Genomic DNA, 25,213 nt, shown 5'->3' on the forward strand with positions numbered 1-25,213 from the left:
AAATGGAGAATGAGCCGGTTCAACTCCAAACTGGTACTAGTATCACTCCAGAGCACGTGTTTCTTATTCGTAGTATGTTTTTGTCAGGGATCAGTGTGTTGGCCTCAGGACATAGCAAACTACCAACAAGAAAATTTATGATGAAACTCTACAAATCGAACACAACAATAAATTACAACTACCGTACAAGAAAGTAAAATTGTCTGTAAAATGGTTTTTAGTATTATTATTTACTATACAATGGAGTGGTCTGGGAAGAAATATCTCCCAGTTGCCACTTCAGCCTTTTGTTGATCTGGATGCTGAGACGACTGGGCGTTCACATCAAGAAGCTGTGTAGATAAAGGGGACGAGCAGGTTCTATTTCCTAAAGAGATCATTCAGTGTGTGCAGCAAAATGTTGATTTTCCATCACTCAGTTGTGGCGAGCGGCGTGTGCTGGGGTCTGTTGGGGGAGTAGCATCTGACCTGGTGACACCAACAGACTGAATAAACTAATGAGTGAGGCAGCTCTTTGATTGCAAACTGGACACTTTTGAAGCTGTGGTGGAGAGAAAGTCGCTGAAAATATTGTTATTTATCATAGATAAAGTGACCATCCTCTGCACAACTGACTGGACAGGCAGCGGAGCACCCTTTCACTCATTCAGCTGTGCTGCCACGAGAAGTGATACAGGGAATCATGTAGGGTCTTTACCTTACATTATAAAGCACCTTGAGACGATGTTGTTGTGATTTGGTGGTTTATAAATAAAAACTGGATGAAATTGAGTTATAAAACTGATGTTCTTTTTTTCTTTCTTTCTTTTTTTTTTAAAGTTTGGTTGTGTGTCATTTCACAACTATTTACCTGAAAGTAAATGCACGATTCCTTATGTCGAGATTTTAAACATGAGGCCAGAGATGTAAAACATTTTGAAGTATTTTCGCTACAAGAATCTTGATGGTAATGGATATCAGTGTGTATGATTATGAGTTGAAGCATTCTTGATCATACACACATTTGGAGTGGCAAATAATTACAGGGACATGTAGGGTTAATTCTGATTATTCTGCTTGTATTTTTTCTATCCGCCATTTTGGTCAGCATTTGTTATGTACCTCCCTTTCATCAAAAACCATTTGATTATTGTTTTGTAATTAATAAAGTATAGTGAGGTACGAGCCATTGAATGCCAAGCTCATCTCTCTTCTGACCAACCTCCTTGCGTTTGTGTTGATTACAACTCGGTGATGCTGACCCACTGTACAGACAAACTCATCAGCTAATTGCTAAGGGTATATAGAAAGGTCACTGAACAATTAAGGGAAATTGAACCTGCAGGGAACTGTGACTACACACAGCTGATAAGGGAAAAAAGTCAAAAGACAAAGGCTGACTCGTCTTAAGCGAGAAAAATAAAAACTGCAGTATCTTAAGAATTAAATGAAATCAAAAAAGAGACAACTACAGTGACACAAATCACAAATAATTTTTAAAGCAATCACATTGGTTTTACCCCATGTGTCTTTTGACATTTAAAGCTACAGTTTCCTTAAGCTAATTCTTGGACAATGAGTATATAATGACAAAAAAGAGAGCTGGCTTCCTTAAAATCTGCGGTCACACCTGTCCTCTCAAAATAGATTTGTAAGGTGTGTTTGGATCTATTGACTCTATTAATCACTTGTTAATCATTATCTGTTCTGCATTATGTAAACATGTCATTCTGATGCATATACCCAGATCGTTGATCGCTTTACTAAAGGGCTTTTTTCATCACCAAGTATAAAGAAGAATGCAAATGAAAAAAAAAAATCTCTCTTTTAAACCAACCTTGAGACTTTTCCACATACAGGATTTGTCTCCAACAATCAACTGCAATGAATTTTTCCCAAAATGTGTTCTTCTGTTCGTTAGCATGCTGTGTTGTTAATGAAAGGAAAACGAAAGACCCCCAAAATAAAGGAAACATATTTTTTTAAATTATTTTTTCGTTGTGCTTATATTATTTACGTGATCAGCAAGGTCTGCCATTGAAACATGTGGTGCATCCTATTCTTACTCTTTGTTGTTGTTGCAGTAATAATGTTATTGTAATAGTTAACCTTTGGACCTTACAAGTAGCAAGAATTAAAGGCAAAGAAACCTGTATTTTCTCTCACCTCAAGGACTAAAGAAAAAAAGTCTTTTTTTTTTGTGATTTTCAACTAGGAAGCATTTAGCAAGGTATGTCTGTGTTTGCATAAATGTAAAGTTACTGTTGTACTAGATTTTGCTGGAGATATTCTAGTGGCATTCCACTTGTTGAGTCTATAATTGTTCTACCTAAAAAGCAGCCAAGAGCAGGAATAGGAGAACAGATAATGGTTTTCAAAAATTGTCATGGTCTTGGGTCCAGTGCTTAAGGTTTTGTATTGGCCCTTTAATTATTATCATCATTATTATTATTTCAGTCTTTAGATTTGGTTAATTTTGTACTTTTTATGCGCTTAGATTTTCTATTCAGTTTTTAAAGTACTGATGAAATAAAGAGTCTTGTAGTAAATGTGCACAGGAAATCATAGGAATGTGTTGAGTTAGATACTACAGAAAATCTTTTCAGAGTGAGGGGTGGGGCAGAACAAACAAAAGCCATTTGATAAGGGCTTGGTTACAGAATGATGGTGCTTTTGTTTAAATAAGGGTGATAATGTAATCTCATGTTGTTTGACTCATATAGCTATTAATGACGACCGCAGTCTTTCCTTCCACCAGAGGAAAAAAAGGCTGCCCCTCCAAGAAAACGACAGCATCAGTAATTTCATTCTGTGCTCAGGATAACATATTGTTACGGTCGAGTTCAGCTAGTGCAGTGAAGAGGAATTATGATGGAGAAAATCTTATGATGTTAAACTAAACCTAATCTAAACAAATATAAATCTAAATAATCTCCCATCTCATGCATGTGTTTGATGCGTTGCATCAAAATGTTGTGGAAATTGAATTAAATGCTGCAGTTGAATATAAATGTAATGTGAATTTGTGAAGGGTCTTTGCATCCCTGTATCAGTGTCTGTGTGTGAGTGTGCGTACATGTGTGAAGAGCAATTCAGAGCATGAGCTTGAATATATGTTTGTATGTGTATATGTGTTTTCGTGCACGGAAGTGCTTGTTGATGTCTATTCTGTGCTCTTCTGCTCATGCACAGGCACTCAAGAGATGCCTGCACTAATGGAGGCTGAAGCTGTCGTAGCTGTATTGATTGCTCAGACCTGCAGATTATTGCTCTGAAGAGTGACCAACAACAACCCACTGAGGTAAAAACTTCTCTAACCAACAGGAGTCGGGCTGCTCTACCCTGAGAAGCAACATGTTTAATTGTTTGTGGTGTTCTCCGGCCCCTACTGCTCAGGGCCCTGAGGGAGGAAGGCAAGTCCAGGGCCTGACCTTTCCCTTCCATAGCCAGCCTCATTCACACATAGACTGGGAAATGTATCAGTGCTCCTCGCTTCAACATTGCTCCAATTACCAGACACAAACAAAATTGGAGCCCTTATCAACTGGAATAGGAACACTGAATCCTTTGGAGAATATGAAGCAGCTAATGCACTGATTTCCACAAAAGTCAGTCAAATATATCACAAAACAAGTTACGAAAAAAAGAAAAACTGATCTTTTTCTGATAATCTCATGTCATCTTTCTGAACTGCAGTGTACTGCAAGAGAATGGTATGATAACTGTATTAATTTCTACTTCCCACAAGGGTGTCATGAGCTTACGGGGGGGGAAAAAGTCATATTATGTTACAGACACCTACACTGAATGCCGTACAAATGCAATGAGTGAAAAAGCAGGACCGTGTTGGCAACTGAGCAGACTCCATCAGCATTCAGCTCAGTAGTTTGCAATTATAATGAATATTAATGACTGTTTTCTCATACATAATATTCTCATAATGACTCCACAAAGTAAATGCAGCCCTCCTAAAACAACCATTTATCATAACTATGTACCACAGCAATAACACTGTCAATGACTGCGAAGATAAAGCCATCAGTTCTAATCGCTCTAAACTCTAACATGCAAGTATATGCAAGTATATATATATATATATATATATATATATATATATATATATATATATATATATATATATATATATATATATATAACATGCAAGTATATGCAAGTATATGCAAGTATATATATATATATATATATATATATATATATATATATATATATATATATATATATATATATATATATATATATATATATATATATATATATATATATATATAGTTACTCAGTGTGAACAATAATGCTATATTATAATAAGCTCACTCACTATCATAGACATTCCCTACTGTCCCATGAACAAAAGCATTTCAGCAACTAAAACAAAATGAAATTCAACGGAGTGTATGTGCTTAAAAGAACTTCTTTACTTCCGTCAAATACCTTTCCCCGTGGGCCATTAAAACAACAGAGGAGCCAGGCTCAATCCTCACAGACATTATCTGTGAGCGACCGAACCCTATTTGGGAATTGGTAAAGCGTACAGAGAAATGGACCTGGGATAGAACACCCTGGCAAATTCCATTTCACATCTGAAGTGGTCTACTTGTGAAAGATCATTTGGTTTGGAGTGAGTAAACAGAGGGGACTCCATCGCTCTCAATGACTTATGTGTGAAAGCTGGGGATTACAGCTGATCAGGAAGTCTTGGAGCTGTTTGGAAAAGCATTGCCTTGCAAAATGAATCCAACTCTGGTCACTGTGTTTCACTAATATGTGCTTCTCTTACATTTGTCTTCACTATAGTAGGCAGCTGTGAATATGGTCTGGCAGGCAGATAGATAGATAGATAGATAGATAGATAGATAGATAGATAGATAGATAGATAGATAGATAGATAGATAGATAGATAGATAGATAGATAGATAGATAGATAGATAGATAGATAGATAGATAGATAGATAGATAGATAGATAGATAGATAGATAGATAGATAGATAGATAGATAGATAGATAGATCCAATTAAATTTTGTCTGCATAATGACAAATCACACTTATTGTCACATTACTTGTTGTGCATATGTGGGTTGCAGTTTTTGACAGTTTTAAACTCTTGACCTTTGAGCTAGTATTAAACTACTCATTCTCAAACACCAAGTATGTCTGAAATATTTGACTGATTACTTTTCACAAAGAGTATAATCCTCATTATCACGTGCTTCAGCCTTATCTTCATTTTCAGAGTTAACAGAGGCATCCAAAAATGGGAAAAAAAAGTGCAACTCTGCAGTGAACCTGGCATATTATTCTTGTGACAATGTGCTGTTAAAGAAATTGTCTTTATTCATTGTGTCAGGGTCACAGAAAGTGCTTTTAAAAATAAATAAATAAATTGGAATATTGTGAGCTTTTTCAAAAATGGCATAATCATTTGTAGTGCATGGAGTATGATCTAATGTATGAGTGTAAGGTTTTAAAAACTACTACTCCTTACACATTTGTCTAACTACTTGTATATAACTACTAGATAAAAAAGACCATCCTCAAAATATTATCTGGGTTTCCATTCCATATTTAACTAATGCTTATTTGCTTATGTGACCTTTAGCTTGCAAATTAGTTATGTCATATGTTTCTAGCATAATCTGCAAAGTGGATGACAAACATCTACAAAAGCTATTGTCAGCATACAGGGTTGAACATGTGGACTGAGAAATTATTGTCATATTTTTAATATCATCTATGATTTTCTAAAATATATATATATATATGAAATAAGATATTAAAAAAACATGGCATTGTATCTCATTTTTGTGTATCTCCTGATTCAAATGTTTTCATGGCAAATACAAATGATAGCTGTGAAAATAACACCCAGTTTGTACAAAAGGAGAAAAATAGCATAATTTCAATTCAGATATCTTAATTATTTCACTCCATTTCCATCAGCCAGAATAAAGAAAAATTGCACTGTATGATCATTCTACTTGGACACAAAAGCACTTAAGTGTGATGGGCAAAGTGGCACTCAGTTACTCTGAAGCTGATAAAAAGGGAGAGACATTAATTGAATGACCTTGGCATTACTGGTTTATTAAGCAAATGCACTTCAATGGAAAAAGAATAAAACTGGAGAAAGTTCTGCCTCATTGGCTATCTTATCACTGAGGTCTTTGACAGAGTCTTGAATGTTGTTTATTGTCGGTGAAAGCTTTGTTTAATTGTTGTGTTATCGGAAAAATTATAGAAATGCTAGTGTAGATTTCAGTAATTTATGACACGAGAGCGTCTTAATGTTCAGATGAAACTGGGTTAAAACTGAGTGAACACCAGTTTTAATGGACTGCTAATAAGATCGCTAACAGGATGTCTTAATAATAATATAATCAGAGATGCCACGCTGTCCTCCAAACACATCATGATATGTGCAAAAAAATAAATAAAAAAAATGCTGAATACTGAATAAGAGCCTATCATACTATAGTAACATGTTATTGGTGGTGAATACCTGAACTCCAGCTGAGGGCAGACACCGGCTGCTATGACAGATCCATCAAAGCAGCAGAGGCTGTCTCTCCTGATGTGGACTTCAGCGTGGGTTCTGCCTGCTGCTGAGAGCTGAGGCCGGCTCTGCATTGTCCACTGGCACCCAGCCAGACTGGCCCTGCTCCTATTGTCCTTCACCCTCCAAGCTCTGAAGCCTGCTATTCAATTAAGATACAGTAACTTTGTAATGCATGCTTCAAGAGAGCCTTTAAGCGCAGTTCCAATATTAGGACTGTACATTTGAATGAATGAGCCAGTCACTAAAGTTAATCAGGATCAGTAGACAGTAGAGAGTCTTCATGAAACTGTTTTTGTCATGCTTTCTTGCAGACCATATGACACCATGCTGTACAGTATGCCTTGGACCAGACTTCCAAACAGTCCCTGCATCATCTGGTGTATCTGTCACATCCACAATTACATTATTGCTGTTTCACTCACACGAGCCACTGTGTCAGAGCTCTGAAAACCAAACAGATGGAGCTAGTTGGCAACAGAAGGCATGCAAATCATGGATCATTTGATTGGAGTTCTTATTTAATTATTCAACCAAGTGGCCGTTTTGGCTAAGACTCAATACATGCTGTCTACTGTACAATATGTGTAAGCAACTGTTACAATCTTCAACTAATAATGAGTTACTTACAACTAATTGTGTTTTATGCACTGGCTTTTTTTTTTGGGGGGGGGGGGGGGGGGGGGGGAGTATACATTAAAAAAGCAAACATAAAATGCTGGAAATGTGCTCTCGCTTCATTTTTTTTAACTCCCAATTTTAGCGCTAATGATTGCTGGTTTAACCATTTGGCATTTTGTCTTCACTTTTACTTAGCAAAACATAATTCAGCAGTGAGTAGGAGGGAGCTACAGCATTTTCTATGTGTGCATTGATTTTGTGAAAGCAGCATTGCATCGCATATAACATACTAAGATTTCGTGAACACACAAGAGTAGATCATGAAATATGACTACAGCCACATACAGGTGTGATGTTCTTTTCATGTAAGCCTTGAATTGGAGGGGAAAAAAATAGTGAGAACTGGAGAGGCAGCAGTGACAATGAACCCAAATTACAATCATGTGAAACTAGACCACAGATTTCAAGTAGTGAAGTAAATTAAATGAAAATTTAGTGTTGGCTGAAATAGTTTGCAGGAAAAACAAAATGAGCTGTATTTAACATTCAGGCACAATGTTGAAAAGTGACAATTGCTTATCTCCATGGAGATCAATAATGGCTGCAGGATCATTGTGTAAAGTGTCTGCAGGTTTAATGCAGATAGGATGTCATTATTATTTTCTTTCTCCTAATGACCATCATTATGCACGGACACTGATTGAATTCCATTTGTTACCTACGTTTGAGCCTGAGTGGAATAATTACCATTTAAGTATCTCCATTAAAATTCATGCACGGATGTTCATACTCAGACCTTCTTTTAAAAATAACTAAAGTATTCATTGAATACAAAATGCATCAGATATAACACAGCCTTGCTTTCACACTTCAAAAATAATTACATGGATGCTATTAGAATGCATTCTTTTTTAGTTTGTATGTTTTTTATTTTTTTTAAGTGATGACAAAAGAAAAGCGAGAAACAGTTGCTGCTCAGTTGCTATCAATGCCTCACACTCTCTTAATATTTAATTAAAATGGATCTGCTGGTAAGTGTGATCAATATCCAGCACCCTGTCTAAATTGCTTTTTCAACCTCTCGAGTCACATACAAAATAAATATATTTCAGTCTTTGCATACATGTTCCACTTCTGTTTTTATAACACAGGGTAAACCGTGGTTGTGATGCACTGAGATATAATTTGAACTTTTTCTGCTGTTACAAGCATGAATGACAGCTTCAGACTCTATTGCTTCCCAAAGGAACTGAGTCATAGGTCTATAAGCCTATTTCTTTATCTATTGGTGCATAAATTTAGCAACAACAACACATGTCACTCTTTGTTTCTTCTTTAACTTGTAGGCATCTTGAGTGTATGGTCCCCCAAGTGGAAGTAACTCTGTTTATGCTGCAGGTAAATAAGGCAGTCTCTTCCTTAATATTGCCATCTTTCTGTAAATACACTGCAGTAGCTGAACAGTTAGTCAACAGAGGAGAACGGAAAGGGGATTTGGCCACACCTAATCAATCACTGACAGATTACTGCTAAAGCCACTTCCATACACATTAAAGAAGGACAAATGCAGAATTGCAACTGAACAAGTTCTAGTTTTAAGCCAACAGTGGGACTTCCTGGTGATTTATCAAAGTCACTGCTGCTGAGCAGCATGCCTGTGTGATTGTAGTTCACAGCAGACAGAACTGAGGCGCAGCATTGAAAAGAGTGTTTATGCCCTCAGCTTTGGCACTGTCAGCCTTGCGGAATTTACTGTAAATCACATTGCTTTTATTGCAAGATTTAGTAGCTTATCCTCTTGTGGGCTCTATTCACTTCAAGCTTGTCGCTATTAGGATTTTAGCCTAAGTCTATAAAGGGGCTTGGATACACATCTTGAAATATTGTGGGAAATCAAGTCTGTAATTTTTCACTATTTACACATCTTTCTCGCTATAATAGCCAAATGTTTCAATGCCGCAGCATCTTAAGTGTGTGTAAAATCTCTATTGAAGATGAGAATCACTGACTCTGATAGCCCAGAGATATTGTACAGTAGCTCTGCAAATTATGTTGTTTACACTATGAAGAGCCCCAAATCAAATTTGGTTAATTTGTGTAATGATAGAGAACATAAACACAGTGTGAAGCAAGGAAAATATTTTGGTGGAAGAACTCAATATATTGTTACATTTGTTAGAAGATGTGACACTACCTGTTCTATGGTTATTGTGAAACAACAATCGCAGTAAAGCTCAGTCAATAACTCTCCAAACCACTGATCTGGGGAATTTAAACTGTTACATCAAGTTGTATGCCCCGGTGCATGCAGCTGGTTTCTCCAGAGTCAGTGTTTCATGGCAGAGAAAAATAAATGCCCAGCAACATTGCTGAAGTGATCACACATGACATAAGAGTCTGTAGGCAGAAGGTTAAAAAACAGCCAGTCACATGCCATGTAAACCCCTAACCTCATTCCTGGGGAAATGAACAATTTCAGCTTGCGTGTGTGTGTGTGTGTGTGTGTGTGTGTGTGTGTGTGTGTGTGTGTGTGTGTGTGTGTGCGTGCGTGCGTGCGTGTGCGCACTTATGTGTGTGTGTGCATTTTGTGTGTCTGTGTGAGCATGTTAAATTTATAAACTTTTTATACTTCAAAAGTGTTCAAGCATGAGCATTATAATTTTTAAACTGATGTTATTCTGTGAGATAAATGAATATACTGAATATATCCTTTTTAGAAACTCAAATACATAAATTTTATAGATAGATAGATAGATAGATAGATAGATAGATAGATAGATAGATAGATAGATAGATAGATAGATAGATAGATAGATAGATAGATAGATAGATAGATAGATAGATAGATAGATAGATAAAATCATATCTGGCTAACCTTATTTTTTCTGAGGGTTTGATATGTGTCAAGGATTCAAGTGTGTGATGGACATGAACTGTGCTCCATGTAGCTGTATGTGCAGGTGTCTGCATGATGTGTGTATTGACGTGCTGTAGCAAGAGTTCAGGGAGGCAGCTGAGCAAAATAATTTAGAATGTCCTGCCTGCTGACACAAGGACAAAGGCACATACTGAACATGCCCATATGAGGAAGGAGACACCGGACAAAGCTACACATGGATATGCACTGCTGTTGTTTTCACCGTGACCTCCACAACACAGAGAGATTTTCACTGGCCGCTCCTACAAGCATGGACACTCAGTTTTGGTAATCTGAGACATTGTTCTCCTATTATTAGAAAATTATCTGAGCCCCCTCTGTCAATAATCAGCAGCAGAATGTATTTGAATTGACTTCTGTCATCAAGGCATTTTTCTTCATATCATCTCTAACAGAATAGACTTCCATGCAGCAGTAGCAAACGATTCTGGAGTGTATGAGCTTAAACTGCCATTTCCCAGAGAGTTTCAGTGGCTGCTCCATGTCCTGCCTTATGGGTAGGATTTCTCCAAAGAGTTTATGCAGTTGGAATTAGCATGGTGCAGTCAAGGGAGTACTGAAGGCTAAATCAATGCATCACTCCCAGGGCCTTGAGTATGGAGATGAGAGGGCATAATGCGACTTCTGGTGCCAAACCTCATATCATGTGTCTAACCAGGGTCTTTCTGCAGCACTACCCCAATGGAAAGAGATCACCTTCTTTTTTCAAGGCCACAGATAATACAGATCATAGTGAATAGTTTGAGAGTAACCTGCTAAAATATACATCATGACAATGAAAGGAAGATAACAGTTTACGCCACACAAAACCATGCCTTGGTAGTTGCCAGTTTGATACAAATTACAATAAGATGGCTTTTAGTTCATTTTAGGAAACAATGGGAAACAACTATGTTAGTTCTGTTTGAAATTAAAAAGATTTACCAGCACCAGCACTGATAGCTCATTGATTTGTATCGATCTATATATCTATATACAATATATAGATCTATATATATACCTAATAGTGTAAATTAATTTCAGTTTTATGGGGGGTTATGTGAAGGGTAAAGATGTGATTTCTTCTAGGCTTGATGCACTGGTTTCCAGTCTTCTTTTCAGTGTGAGGTTGCAAGGCACTTTGCATAGACTACAGTGTCTAACTACCTGCTGCTCGCTGTAAATTCGTACTCCCAGCAAACATGCATATGTCTACGTATTGCTTAATATTTTCTTACCCTAAACCAGTGCACTGTTGATGCACTGCATGTGGTTATTCACATTATTCATGCCATCATTTGGATCAACAATGGCAGAAAAAGCAGCTGATACGCTTGGTGTATGACCTGGAAAACAACAGATGCTTTTCATTCTCATTGTTGACTCTGTATATGTAAAATGTATGCAAAGCCAAACGAATTACGCATCATACCTACAGTTGAATAAATGTGCAAATACACATGTGGCTCAGAAGAGTGTTTACAGCAGCACACATACACAGTGCCAACGAGTTCTCAGCAGCGCTTGCAGAAGTATAATTAGATAGTTAATACGTCAAATTGCCCCAGAGCAAAATTTTTGCCATGATAGGCTACAAGTGAACTGCTGCTCATTAAGGCTCATTCTCTTTGAATTTGGCTCTCGCCGGACAGAACATGCGCAGTGTGCAGCGTACTGCCTTCAGTTAGTGGAGCAGCTGTCCAGGGTTTGGAATTCCAACATGGCAGAGGCTGTGGTCAGTCTTCACCTCACTAACTTGGAATGGTTTCAAATCGTGAGCAGCCACGCTTAACCCCAGCGAGCCATTCATCTGCACACTCACTGGATCGATGGTACTATAAACCCTGACGCTGCCCTGTCACCTACACAGGTAAGTCCTGTTATGTCTCTCAGTGATGCGAACAATTAAAAAGAGAAACGGAGCAGCTCTGCACGCACAAATGCTCGCAGCGAGAGAGACGGTGTCGCGCGTCACAGAGCTGCAGCGCAGTCTGTGGCCAATCATTCTGCGTTCTTCGAATCAAAATTACCGGCCGCTGCTTTAGAAAATACCAAAAGAAGATTATGAAGTTGGAAAGGGACTTTACAATTAACGTGCAACACTCCGTTGTGTGAAGCGAAGGTTACACGCACGGCTGAATCCAGTCTCCAAAATAACTTCCCTGCAACGAGAAGTTTTTGCATGTCAGCCTGAATAAAACTTGCCGCGATAACCGCAGGCGGGTGGTTAATAGATGGGTTGTCATTGCGCGCTTAGTGGGACAACTGCTGGCAAGTAATCTATTTTAAAAGTAAAGGGAGGGGGCATCACGCTGGTTTAGCCTCTTCCTCTAATGGGCGGCATGAAGAATGTGTGTTTTGTGTCATCCACAGTCTCTCACATGCTTCCTATTCTCTTGTTTCAACTCGCGCAAGAAGTGACAGCCTCCAGCCGCGCCTGTGTGGCTTTTGCGTCTCCTTCCAGGGCTTTTTCTTTTTTTCTTTTCTTTTTTTTTTGCTTCGAAAAATATGAGTCGCACGATGCGTTCTTCTTCGTTTTTATTATTCTTAATTATACGCTCTAAATGAATACCTACAGGAAGAAAAGGGGACCGTGCGTTTTGAAAGTTGTGAAATCCGATAGCTGAGCAAAAAGTGGCTGTAATGAGAAGCAACCTTTGGAATTCCTCCTCGTGAAAATTCCGTTTCTGCTGTTTTCCCTCTCCTCTTGTTTTTAGGCTTGAAGACATGATCACTAGCACCAGTATATATGGTATGTTCAATTTGTAATTATCTTTAATATTATTATTTTTAATTGTCATATTTGAAAAAAGGCTTCCATTGCAGTAAATGTGTGTGTGTGTGTGTGTGTTTTTCTTTGTGCATGCCTGGTTCATCTACAGAAGTTTACTTGATTTAGGTTAAATAATTTAATGATTGTAGCTCATAGACGAGGGTACATCGTGATATTAATTTTGTACAAGTGGCATTATCAATTAAGTTCAAAGTGCCTTGTGTAGGTTAAGAAATTTGCCCCCATTTTAATTGGTTTGGTTTCTGTAATTGACATACTTGATGTCCAGTTTTCATTTTTCTTTGTCCTTTCCCTGCTTTCATTTCCTTGCATGCATAACTCTAACAATATGACTTCTTTTGTTAGGGTTACAAATTAGTATTAAGAGCTCTCATTTCAAACCTACCAGCAATTCTTATATGGAGTCTGATTTTATAGTATAGTTTAACCATAAATAGAAATATTTGCCCATCTAGAAAATTGCATTTTTTAAACATAGTTTATTTTCAGATTTATGACATGGCTTTGAATTAATGGGTGTCTTCAGAGTTGTTAGAACATAAATATATTGTCATGGTTCTACAGTAATCAGGTTGCATCACAAATATACTATAGTTATGAAGCATGATCTAAAATAATTTATACAACAAAACTACTGGTAATACAAGCTTGCTGTCTTGTTTCAACATTACAAAATACCTGATGAGATAACCCAAGTAACCCAAGTTTAAGGAAAACACACACTGCTTTTATCTTTAGCTGTCACAATCCAGAAAGACCTACAGGTGAAACAATATCGTATTTCCTCACAAATTAGTTCACAAGCAACGTATAAAAAAATGCTGTCATTTATGATAAAGTGGAAATGATTCGTGAAAAGCCAGTAAATGAACGCAAAGTCAGTGAAGTAACAAGTTGTGTGCTTTCTCTCTTTTGCAAACACTTTGTCCTAAGTGAACCTTTTCCACCTCCATAGAACAATTTACTTAATTGTGTTCGCACATTTCATTTGCATGTTTTGCTTTGAGAGGAAATTAACATCATCAGCAGTGAGCTGAAGTATGTTTTCATTCCTCTTCAAAAATAACAGCATTCCAGCATCTGTCACTCAGTGGAAAAAATGTACATTACCGCCACGTTCATTATGTTTGAGTGTTTGGTTGTAATGTGTTTTTTTTTAAGTGGGTATTAATTTTGTCGGTTTGATTTTAAAAAAAAATGTTTTTCATATTTATACCCCATGTGTGGTAGGTATTTTTATTGCAGACTTTTGGTCTGAGCTTCTCTGACATGCACACTGGCTGACACTTAGTTTTAAACATTAAAAAATATATTTTATTTAATCTGTAGCCAGAGCTTGTAATCTAAATGTCATGTACAGTGTATACGATCTTTAAATGTATGATTTCAAATGATAGACTTGTGTAATTTAACTGACAATTTAAATATATATATATATATATATCGCAACGCATGCATTTTCCTGGAGGTTTACACCTACAGTATAATTTTTGTGGCTATTATGACTTCAGAGGTGGGTTTATGGTTTTATCTTGATAAATTTACAGTATTTGTACACACTAAATAGCCTTCTTACTCACCCTGAGCATACTTATCAGGATTCAAACCCTGGAAGGGTTCCATGTATGAGCTCCTGCAGCGTGTTAGCCGATTCTTGCAGATCCTTACTTAACCCCCGACACCTCTGTTGTGCATGGAAAAGAAGCTGACAGCTCTGTTTATTTCTGATAGGATAGCACTTATGATAACAACCTAAGCTGCTATTTGACACAAGTCTCAGTTTTGACTCCTGTTTTCATCACCTACTTTGCCTTATGTCACACATGTTCACACTTTTAAGAGTGAGTGCAAAGAATAACAAGAAGTTGCATGAAGTAAACTAAAAAAAACTGCATGTACTTTATGGCAGAAGGATATAGAAATATTGACAAAGGGATTCCTTGCTAATGGTGGTCAAAGAAATCCATTTCTTTTCCACACTGCAGTGCAATGTAATAAAATGTTTGGGTTTTTTAATCATACTTTAAAAACAATTTGGATATTTCACTTTTTTTTCTTGCTTATTTTACTGCTGCTTCTTTATATGTGCTAATAGCGTCACATAAATCTAAACAGGTTTCCTGAAACACAGTGTAAACAAATTAAAACAACAGGTGATTTCTTGATTTCTTGTTGAGTACATCTATAATTAAGTAATATAAGTACACAAACATGAAGCAAAAAATAATTATGACTGTGCATCTTGTGAATGCATCTTGTCCTTGTGAATCAATTTAGCTTCTCTAAATCTCTAAATGTTCTGTCTATAATCTAAAGTGTGTAACATTACTAGTGATCACTAAAATTGACAGCACGGTTTAAACTATTACCTTAGGGAAGTGGTGTGTGGTGGAACTGACACTTTATATATGTACTAATCACAACAATTAAAGCCAGCCCCTGAATACCTTGAGCTGACTCTCTGTAAACACCCCGTGGGATGTCTGCAGGGCTTTTGTAAATAGATGAAATGCTCATCTTTACAGACTGATCTATTTGTCGGTAACTAGATGAAATCCCATTCAGCCCCTTGACTACAGTGTGTTGTACCAGATCAGTGCAGGATTGTCATCTTTCAGAAAATATGTTAAGTGGTGTCTTTCCTGTTTTTCATATAAAAAGCAAGGGAGTCCCCCAACGGAGTAAGACTCAAGCCAAAGGGACAGAAAAAAAAACCCTCCAATCTTTAACATGTTCCCCCTCCTCTCTCTTTGTTTCTTTCTCTGTTCGTCTCCTCACTTGTATCCACATCTCTGTCGTTTCCCTTATGGCAGCTTGCTATGTTATCTGTGTGTGTTTCACTCTGCACTGACAATTCTTGCAGTGATTTAAGTTGGACTGCATTAGAAGGTGGAGGCAGCTGTCTGTTGCTATACTGAGGGACGTGTTTGCTCTACTGCAAAGATGAAGGACCGTGAATCCTTGACATCCTCCCTCTCTCTTCCCTCCTCCTCCTCCTACCATCTCATTTAGACACAGTGACTGTCTGCTCAGACTTGTTTTTTTTCCCTCTGAGTGACAGCATATGGCATAGACATTTTCTAAAATGCATGTGCCTACTATTGGCTGCTTGTACTTACCCTTCATATGTCTCTTAGCTGCGGGCCTGTCACATTTTTTTCTAATTCTAACAAAATACTCTGACATTAATTTAGTTTAACAGGTAGTAATTGATAAAACAATGCTGGCTTTATATTAAAGAAGCGAACAGATATTCAGAGTCTGCTTTACTACTGTCTGTAATTTAAACGGCCCTTTAGAGTTCCTTTGTTTATTGCAGTTTGTTTTATTTTTTCAGTCAAAAAAAAATGTGCAGTGGCGCTTTTGTGTGTCTGTGTGCTTGCAGGTCAGCCAGCCTGTTTTTCTTTGTGTATGTTGAGGACCAGTTTGAGGATGGACACGGTGCCCTGTTCTATCTTTAAAGACACTGGTCCTTGCATAAACATGCTATAATATCATTACGATCCATACCATAAAGCATAATATGATTACAGAGCTTAGGATTCAGCAAATGGCTAATTATAATGGCAACACTTTCATAGGGTACGTTGCAGGGGCAGGTTTGTCTAGGCCCTCATTGCCAGGCATCTTATTTACACAGTATAGCATTTGTTGCCTTAAAGTCCTTGTTCTTCTCATTTCCAGCACACTGAAACAAGGGCTTTGTTTCATCTCCTTCACATGAGGTGTCTCTACACTCATAAGAAGAGAAGGCAGTTCAGCGCCTGTTGGGGATTGGCTAGAATAGACAATTCCCAGGTGTACTAAACTAGGTTTAGCACTAAGGCTTTTAATCTGGACTTGTAGGAGATTCATGTGCATTCATAGATTTGCCTCTGTAATTATCATACCCCCAGTGGCAGCCACAGAGACGTTTGCCTAAATCACTGATGTCCTCATTACACTGTTTACATTTTAATTAGTCATGCAAAATTCTTTATTTCTAACCGACCAAAAAGATTTGGTTTCTGCCCAGACTGTTTTGTGGCTCTTTCTGAATAGTGTCTGCGTCTTGCAAAGAGAACTGTTGCTTTCCCGTGTTTTTCATCTGTTAATGTAGCTTTCTTTACATCTCTCAAGCGTTTTATAATTACATTTATAATACAAAATAGGGCTGAACGATTATGGAAAATAATCTAATTGCGATTTTTTGCCCCAATATTGCGATGCGATATGCGATTATTTTTTAAGGTCTTTGTCTTCTGTATTATTAAACAAAGACAAGCAATACATCATATAGTATGGCCAATACTATATTACATTAATTTTAAACTGTTCTTTCCTGGAAGACAGACCTCTGTTATGATGACATGAGGTGATGCATGAATTGATGACTGACATTTTTATTTAACTTCTTCAATCACAACAGTATATTTGAACATACACAATAGTTTATTTTTAGCTTACAAACATCTGAGCATAAAGTGCTGACAAGGAACCCTGGTGTAAACATTAAAATGAAAGTCAGTACAATGTGCAGATTGCAGAAATATACATTAAAAAAAATCAGTGGCTTTACCACACTCAGTTTTTCGACATCTGTGAACTACTAGACAGTCATTCAATTAAAAAATAATATTAAATAAATAAAACTAATAAATAAAAAATACACACATCTTACTGATCTCTGCAGTCAGTAACATTACACATAAAGTGCAAACATAATAGCAATTGTATAAACACACACACAAACACGCCTTTAAAATTTAAAGGCGTGAAATTGGACGGTCTAGTTCTGATTAGCGTCACCGCTGTCTCGGTGGAGTTTAATAAACTCGGCCGTCTGCTTCTTGCTATCTAAAATATAACCAGACACTGGTGTAAATTCTCGACTGTCTCATACTTCTGTTTAATAAGTTTTCTGTTTGACGTTTAGTCAGCTGTGTGAAAACCAAGGAGGAACCCACCCGGGGGATTAATAAAGTTTTATTTTATCTAATCTAATAACTTTAATCTCAGCCAAACCGATTTACTCACGAACAAACAAAACACTGAAAAAAGCCCAACAATAACATTTTTAGGTTGTCTAAGTGACTTATATATTACGTTTAACCCGAGCAGCGAAACTCCGCGGTGATCTGAAAATGATGTGCCGGGAGTTGTGCCGTTCTCGGCCGCATCAGTAACCCTCGAGCTCCCGGCTAGCTGTCGAGCTGGTGGGTAGCAGACGCCTCTGAAAACGTCGAAGCACTTTTGCAAATATGGGATATCTTGATAAACCGAGCAGATATTTGATGTTTACACAACTACTTTCTCGCCTGAAAATATGTTAAAAGTTTATTTTGTGACCCTGAAAGATTAGTATGAGTAATTTTAAAACTTAGTAGCGGCCGCCATTGCTGGAAACTGGAGTTTGGCTGGGCCGCGCTATGAATTCTGGGATATGGTAGTAATTTGGACAGCCTTCGGCGCGTCGCTGTGACGTAATCGGTCTACAAATGCGGCCTCAGGAGGATGCAGCCCATGAATTTGGACATGTCCAGAGTATAATCGCAGCCTTTGCGGTTAGAAAATTGCACTTGATCATGTCGCGATATTATCGCAAATGCGATATATCGTTCAGCCCTAATACAAAATATAATTGATTGACTGAGAATGTCATTCAGGTGCTTTATGAGCAAGGTCTGAATGAAGAGGCAGCAGACAACTCTAGATGACAGTTCGAGGATGTTATTCCTCTCTGAGAAATAACAACATTATGTCCTTATGACTGAATCTGCTTCCATAACTTTAATTTATTTCTTTAGCCAGATAATTTACTGCTACTCAGAGGCAGTGAATACCCAACACTTAAGGAGTATGATTAACAAAATCTACAATTCTATGACTTTTGAAAATAGCTGGCACTCTGAGCTGTCATTGTATGCCTGAGTACTGTTGCTTATCACTGAATAACCTTGGTGAAGAGTGGTGTTTGTTCCTGTCCTTCTTCCAAGGTGTTTTCTTTTTTGTGCTTGCTGTTGGGGAGGTTTTTTTATTGTGAAAGAGGAGCAAGCCTTTCACTAGAGGATAAGAAAAAAACTCAATATTTTTGCTGTATTGAAATTCCACTTGTGTTCTCACAAACCAGTGTCTGATTAAACTGGTAATCGAGGCCATCATTCTACTGATTTCACTGAAAGCCCATGCAACTAGACAACCTTAAATACTATTTCATTTCACCACGTTTGTCAGACTCATTATAGGTTATTCCTAGTGGTAAATACCCTACTTCTTTTATGTAAATTGTCACATTTGTCTTGGTGTTGGCTTGTCCTAATCAATATTTAATTGTGATAACAGCTGACTGGCTTTGATCCTGCTACTGTGATTCTAAATGTAGCTTGCTCTAAATTTAATTTGGATTTCTTTTTTTTTTAAGTCATTTTAAATAAATTTCTCTCACAGACTAACAATGTGTCAAAACCATTTTACTTTGCAATCGTCATAATGACAATATAATAGTGTTATAATTCATAGACTGGAACACATCCTTGTATAAACTTCAAAAATTATATTCAAGAGCATGCACACATTAGCTCTGAATATAAGAGTTCATCTTTTTTACTGTTTTTTTTTTCATCCCCTTTTCATCACACCTGAGGCTAATTGTCTCAGATATCAATTTGAGGCATTTAGCTAAAACGATGATCAGATGAGATGTGAGCTATCAGTGGTTTCCTTAAAGTTCTTAGCGACTCATTCATCCTCCGTGGAGTCCGGTGACTGCCGGGCTGGCATTGTGCCAGGAGCTAGCAGAGGGAGCCTTGAGTGCCAGGGTCGAGAGCGTGCGTTGAAGTTTGCCTGATGATGTGGAGAGGAGGGAGATGAGGATGAGTGGAGGGAAGGGGAAGGGGGGATAGAAGGTTGAGTATATGCTGCCATGAAGGTTTAAGGTGTCAGGCTGCGGCAAAGGCAGCAGGTGTCTGCAGTGACACTGTAGTGTGACCACAGCAGTCTGCGCAGAAGTAAATCGGGAAGACTGGATACGTGGGGAAAGAAAGAAAAAAAAATACTCGTTGTGTGACTATTGTTTAATAATAAATGTAGATAAGTTAAATTCATAAAGCTGTTTCTAACTCTTAAGTGAATAGTCCCGGAAAGCCTTGTTGTCTTGCATATGGCCTATTTGACAGTCCCTCTTAGAGTCCGCCTGGTATTAGATTAATTTAAATCAGGAGACGAAGGAGCGCAAGAAATGAACGTTCGAGAGTTCAGCATCATCACTGAGCTTTATGAGGGCTGACACCTCTTTTGTGTTCATTATCAGGAAATCACCTCAGGGAGTCGTGTTGACTTTGCATGCTCTAAAATAGCTGTTATAGTGGACTGCCCCACACTCGCTTGCTCACATCCACCGCAAGTATCTGGGGAGGCAAGGTGGAAATGGCAAACGAAGGTTTCGCTGAGAATAGCTAAACATAGTTGAAACTCCCACTTTCGCAACGGAAATCAAGCCATTTGTCCATTTGTCTGTCTAGGATGTTGCTGTCAGTAAAGAAAACCTTGTGTTCTGTTTGTGATACCTGCTTGTAGTATAGTCTTGTAACTGTAGACAGCAGAATGGTTTCATACTTTTAGACGACGTTTGCTGCACTGTATCCAAGTCACAGATTATCTTTTTACTTGGTTGAAATATAAGTTTGAAGTGTTTTTATTGATATATATTTACTCTAATGTTGTCCTTTGGAAGGAAAATATATTATTATATCATTGCTGGCTTTATTCGACCTGCACGCAGCATTTCTATATGGTACGGAACAATAGTAAATTCATTTACTTGGAGCGTGATGTTTCTGCAGCACAAGCCCCTGACTGCATCGCCTCTCCCACATCTTTAAATGGATCCCATGAGTCTTCAGCTCTGTTGTTTCCATTATTCATTTCAAAACTTCCATGTAGCATGGAGAGGCTAGAGGGGTGAAAAAATAATTTTATGTCTGAAAAAATTGATGTAAAGCAAAGTCACTGCTTCATGCAAAGTGTGCCATGCCTTGGGAGCATGCGAGCTGGTGTACTGTAGGAGGAGGGAGTGTTTTGGGCAAGGGATGGACTGTGTGTGTGTGTATGCGTGTGTGTGTGTGCATGTGTGTGTGTATGTGTGCGCACGCGCCTGTCAGTCTGTCAGTTAGGTCTAATGTGGCTCCCTAGAGGTACCTGGGGGAGACCCATCTAGCACCCAGTCAGCCTCTGCTGGCGGCCAAGTGGTGACAACGGGTTCCCACAGAGAGAGGAAGTGTCATAGTATGTATGTAAACTAGTGACAGATGACTGGAGACATGTGGCCTGTAGACACTGAGCCTGAAAGTAAAGCAGTTTTGCTTTGGCTTCCTTTCTTTCTTCCCACTTGAGACCTCAGAGAGTGAGCATCAGGCTCCACAACAGCGCGGAATACAGTGACAACAGTTCAAAGATGTGAATAAAAAGGATGCAAATCATTTGGCATGAAAAGACACATGCTATGTGCAAAGGTTTTGTTTGCCTTTGAAAAGCTGTAGCAAAGGAGTGAGGAGTTTTTAGTGTGCAGAGCTTCAGGCAGCTTTTCTAGGCCACAGGTCATATGGGTCAGTGTTACACTCCCTGCAGCCTCACTTCAACCCTCGGTCTTGAAATAGAACATGCAACGTCACCCAGCCAGGAGGGAGGTAGATTCCAGACCTCAGTGGCCACAGGCTGCACATGTGGAATCTGCTCGTGTAGTTGACCCCAAGTGTTTGAAAGTTAGAATGCTCCCAGTAGAGTATTGTTATTTCATGCATACCCAAATGAGCACGGCTGTACAATCTGCCTTCTACAAAGTGGACCGGTATACTTTACTGTATGTTCACTCTGTGCACCATTCATCATGGGAGCTCATACTAGCCAGAGGCAGATTTATTTAACTATCCACACATAAACCTGGAAAAAAGGAAAAAAAATAAAACAAAAATAAAACAAATAAACAGAGGAGTAAATGTTTTTTTATTGCACATTTCTGCCAGAAGGACTTGTGCCTACTTTCCTCTTTCAAACATTCATTGTAATAGAACAAGCAGCACATGGGCGATGGGCAAAAGCAGAGAACATTTAACAATCAAAGCTGTTTTTTTGGTGTTTGCTTGTTTGTTCAGGGTTTTTTTTGGCTGTATCAACATAAATCAGATTAATTAAAATTTAGGGCACAATAGTTGTTAAGAAAAACTTAAGAACAGAAGACGTAATAATAATGGATTGCATTTTATATAGCACTTTTCGGGGCCCTCAAAGCGCTGTACAATTCCACTATTCATTCACTCTCACATTCACACACTGGTGGAGGCAAACTACAGTTGTAGCCACAGCTGCCCTGGGGCAGACTGACAGAAGCGAGGCTGCCATATCGCGCCATCGGCTCCTCTGGCCATCACCAGTAGGCGGTAGGTGAAGTGTCTTACCCAAGGACACAACGACCGAGACTGTCCGAGCCAGGGCTCGAACCGGCAACCTTCCGGTTACAAGACGAACCGGGAACTCTTTGAGCCACGATCGCCCCATGTAAGACACAACATCACGCAGATTATTGAATATATCCTCAGTATTTTTTGAAAAGCCTTTTAGTCACCCATCTTTACTAAATTCAGACACATTATAACAATATGTGTAAATTAATTAACATTAATTAACATTAATTCAATGAATTAATTCATTTCTTTCTTTTTAAATTTAATACGCTTTGTGTAGTTTGGCACATTGCAGGAAGAATCTTAGCACATGTTTACAATCGCAGAGGGACGAACAGTTGTCTTTCAATATTTGATGATGAATAACATAAAGCACAGTGCTGCTGTGTTATGTATATAGTAAGACACGACCATTTGTTAGCTTGGATATCAAACTCCTCACCAATTTTCTTACAGTGACCATTGAAGAGAAAGCTATATTTCCAAGCGACGGTCCTGCTTTCTGTCAAGGGAAGTAAAATCCATCAGCACTGATGAGTTCGTGCTCCATCGAATATATCCATGCCAAACTGTTTATTGTGAGGTCTAATAGTGCTATTGTGCTATTCTCTAGTCCATGTGGTCCAAGACCCAATTCACATTTGGGCAATGGGTGACCCTAGGTTGTGTATATTGATGAGTGGGATTTGTTTCTTAATAGAATTGTGTCTAATTAATTAGCTTTAAATTGCTTGAACTCTGAACATGCGAATACAGCACAATGCGGAACAATCATTATTTTAAACGGTATAAAGAACCGCGTATTAAGTCGACGTAATGAAATGCTGGAGATCTTTGTGCCTGTTTATCCTGTTTGTGATACTTAACGCATTGTAGTGTATAATTCACATCTCTGAACTTTCTCAAGGAATGGATTTATAACCCTTGAAAAGTGTTAGTCGAACAAAGAAAATGTAGAAATAGTTTTAATGCGCACCTCTCAATTTCTATTAATTACCTCATTTATTTTTCACAGTTGCTTTGTGACACAGATTGACCTTTTTTCTTTCCTTCATTTCATAATCTATTAAGGAATGCTCTGGAATAATTCTCATTTCACATCCCTTTCTGCATTCATGTCTCATTTATGTCAAAACACTCTGAAGGCTCCCCATCTCCCACTTTCCTCACACTGGTTTACAATTGCACTATACTGCCTCACTCATTTCTGCTTTTGGAAAAATTAAAGTATTAGAATTACACTAAAGTACACTACACTATTACCCTTCTTAAGCATGGATATAGTTGCAACAGTCATCTATACAGAAGATAAGCATTTATTCCAACCACAGATATCTGGAATTTAAACCCTATTACAAACGTCTAAGCCCTATAAAATAATTTCATGATTTTGAGTTTTACAGGGCTGAACTTCATTTGATGTCATGAAATTTCCGTAGAACCATTGTAATGGGAATTTTAAATGATGATATGTACTGTACAGAGATACAAAATGAATGCTAATATGGACTTTTTCAATAATCCATAATGCGTTTTCCATAACGTTACCTTATGTTGAAAGGTCATATTATCCTGCTATTGTCACATGCAAAATTTATATCAAAATGTTTTTTTTCTAAATTGATTTTTATAATAAAGCAAGAAGATTTAAAATTGTGATTTGACAAAATATGATCCTGCTTTATGGAGAAACCCTAACACATAAGAAACAATCCAGAGATCTGGCAGCAAAAGGATTTTAGGTGTTTTCTAAATTATTATCAGATTTTTAAAAAATAACTATTTTTTTCACTTGCTTTTTTAAAAAAGTTCTTCCTTTTTCATTTGTTTCACATTGGATTACTTAAAGAGGTCGTGTCAAGGCCAGCTTGAAAAATTACAAAACTCTGGTTATGAACAAGCCATAGAATTTTATTCTGGAAGTATGTTGGAGAACACTGTGCATCAAAGGGCAGGTTGAAAATCACGTTCACTCAGTGTCTCTGCATTTTACTCAACAGGTGTTTGTGTATATAATCTAAACTGAATATGCTTGAAGATAAAAATAGTTGTGCTGTCTGTTATTTTTCACAATTCAAGTTCTGAACTCTATAAGGAGGAATGGATACTTCATAAAGTTGTCAGTGTCTTTATGTTTTACTTGTTCCAATATTTGTTTGCTGTTAAGTGAAAGATGTTGGTATCCTCCCTCACATCACTGTAAATATTACTAATATTTAAATATAACAGTCATATTAAAGTTATTTGTATAAAACACTGAACAAAACGTCTCCTATACTGTCATTGGATTTGTTTTTACGGTCCAGCTGCAATAAGAACTGATCTAAGCAGGTATTCTTGGTTTGTCACTTTAAAACCACTACAGTGGAATATTAAAAGATTTACACCCTTTTTTTTCCAGAGCATTGCTTTCATCACTTGCATAAAACTTCCAAATTACATTTGAATTTAAACACACTTTTAAAAACAAATGTCCTATTGCATTTCCAGGGTATTGTGCTCACCATGCCACCTCTTACAGTAGAAGCCATTGTTTGCCAGTGGGCGAACCAATCTCCTGGACAGCTCTTTCCTTGTAAAAGTTCCCCTTCACTACTTCACTTCAGTAACTTTATTACAGTATAGCTGAGAGATTTCTATTTCATATTGACCTAAGATTGCTTCAGTTGTCTCATTTCACCTTTTGTCTGGCCTGTGTTGGAGAAGTGACCTTCTTTGAGACTTGCAGTCGATATCACAGAATGCTTCAGAATGCTTCAGCGAAAGGCTGACAGCAGTTACAGGCAAACATCCTTTTTCTGTTCACTTGGCTATTTTCAATTAGAGTTCAATTTGAACTTTTAATCACTTCAATGTGTAAGAAATAGTAAATAGAACAACAGATGGCCTTGGATTT

General features: G+C 37.7%; 1 protein-coding gene across 2 annotated transcripts in view; it reads left to right on the top strand.

Moving 5' to 3' along the window:
• The first annotated feature begins 11,785 nt into the window (after nucleotides 1–11,785).
• Nucleotides 11,786–25,213, top strand: part of fign (fidgetin) — a 29,320-nt gene continuing 15,892 nt past the window's right edge. The window contains exons 1-2 of one of the 2 annotated variants that reach the window (XM_085384737.1): nucleotides 11,786–11,956; nucleotides 12,804–12,838. In XM_085384737.1, the coding sequence (XP_085240863.1) occupies nucleotides 12,814–12,838 (25 nt within the window). In that variant the 5' untranslated portion in view covers nucleotides 11,786–11,956; nucleotides 12,804–12,813. The remainder of the gene's footprint in view (nucleotides 11,957–12,803; nucleotides 12,839–25,213) is intronic. The other variant, XM_085384738.1, reaches the window with a different exon arrangement.

The sequence above is a fragment of the Rhamphochromis longiceps genome, linkage group LG16 (genome assembly GCF_057381845.1).
Source record: "Rhamphochromis longiceps isolate RC_006_pf linkage group LG16, R_longiceps_female_GT1.1, whole genome shotgun sequence".
Taxonomy (NCBI): Eukaryota; Metazoa; Chordata; class Actinopteri; order Cichliformes; family Cichlidae; genus Rhamphochromis; species Rhamphochromis longiceps.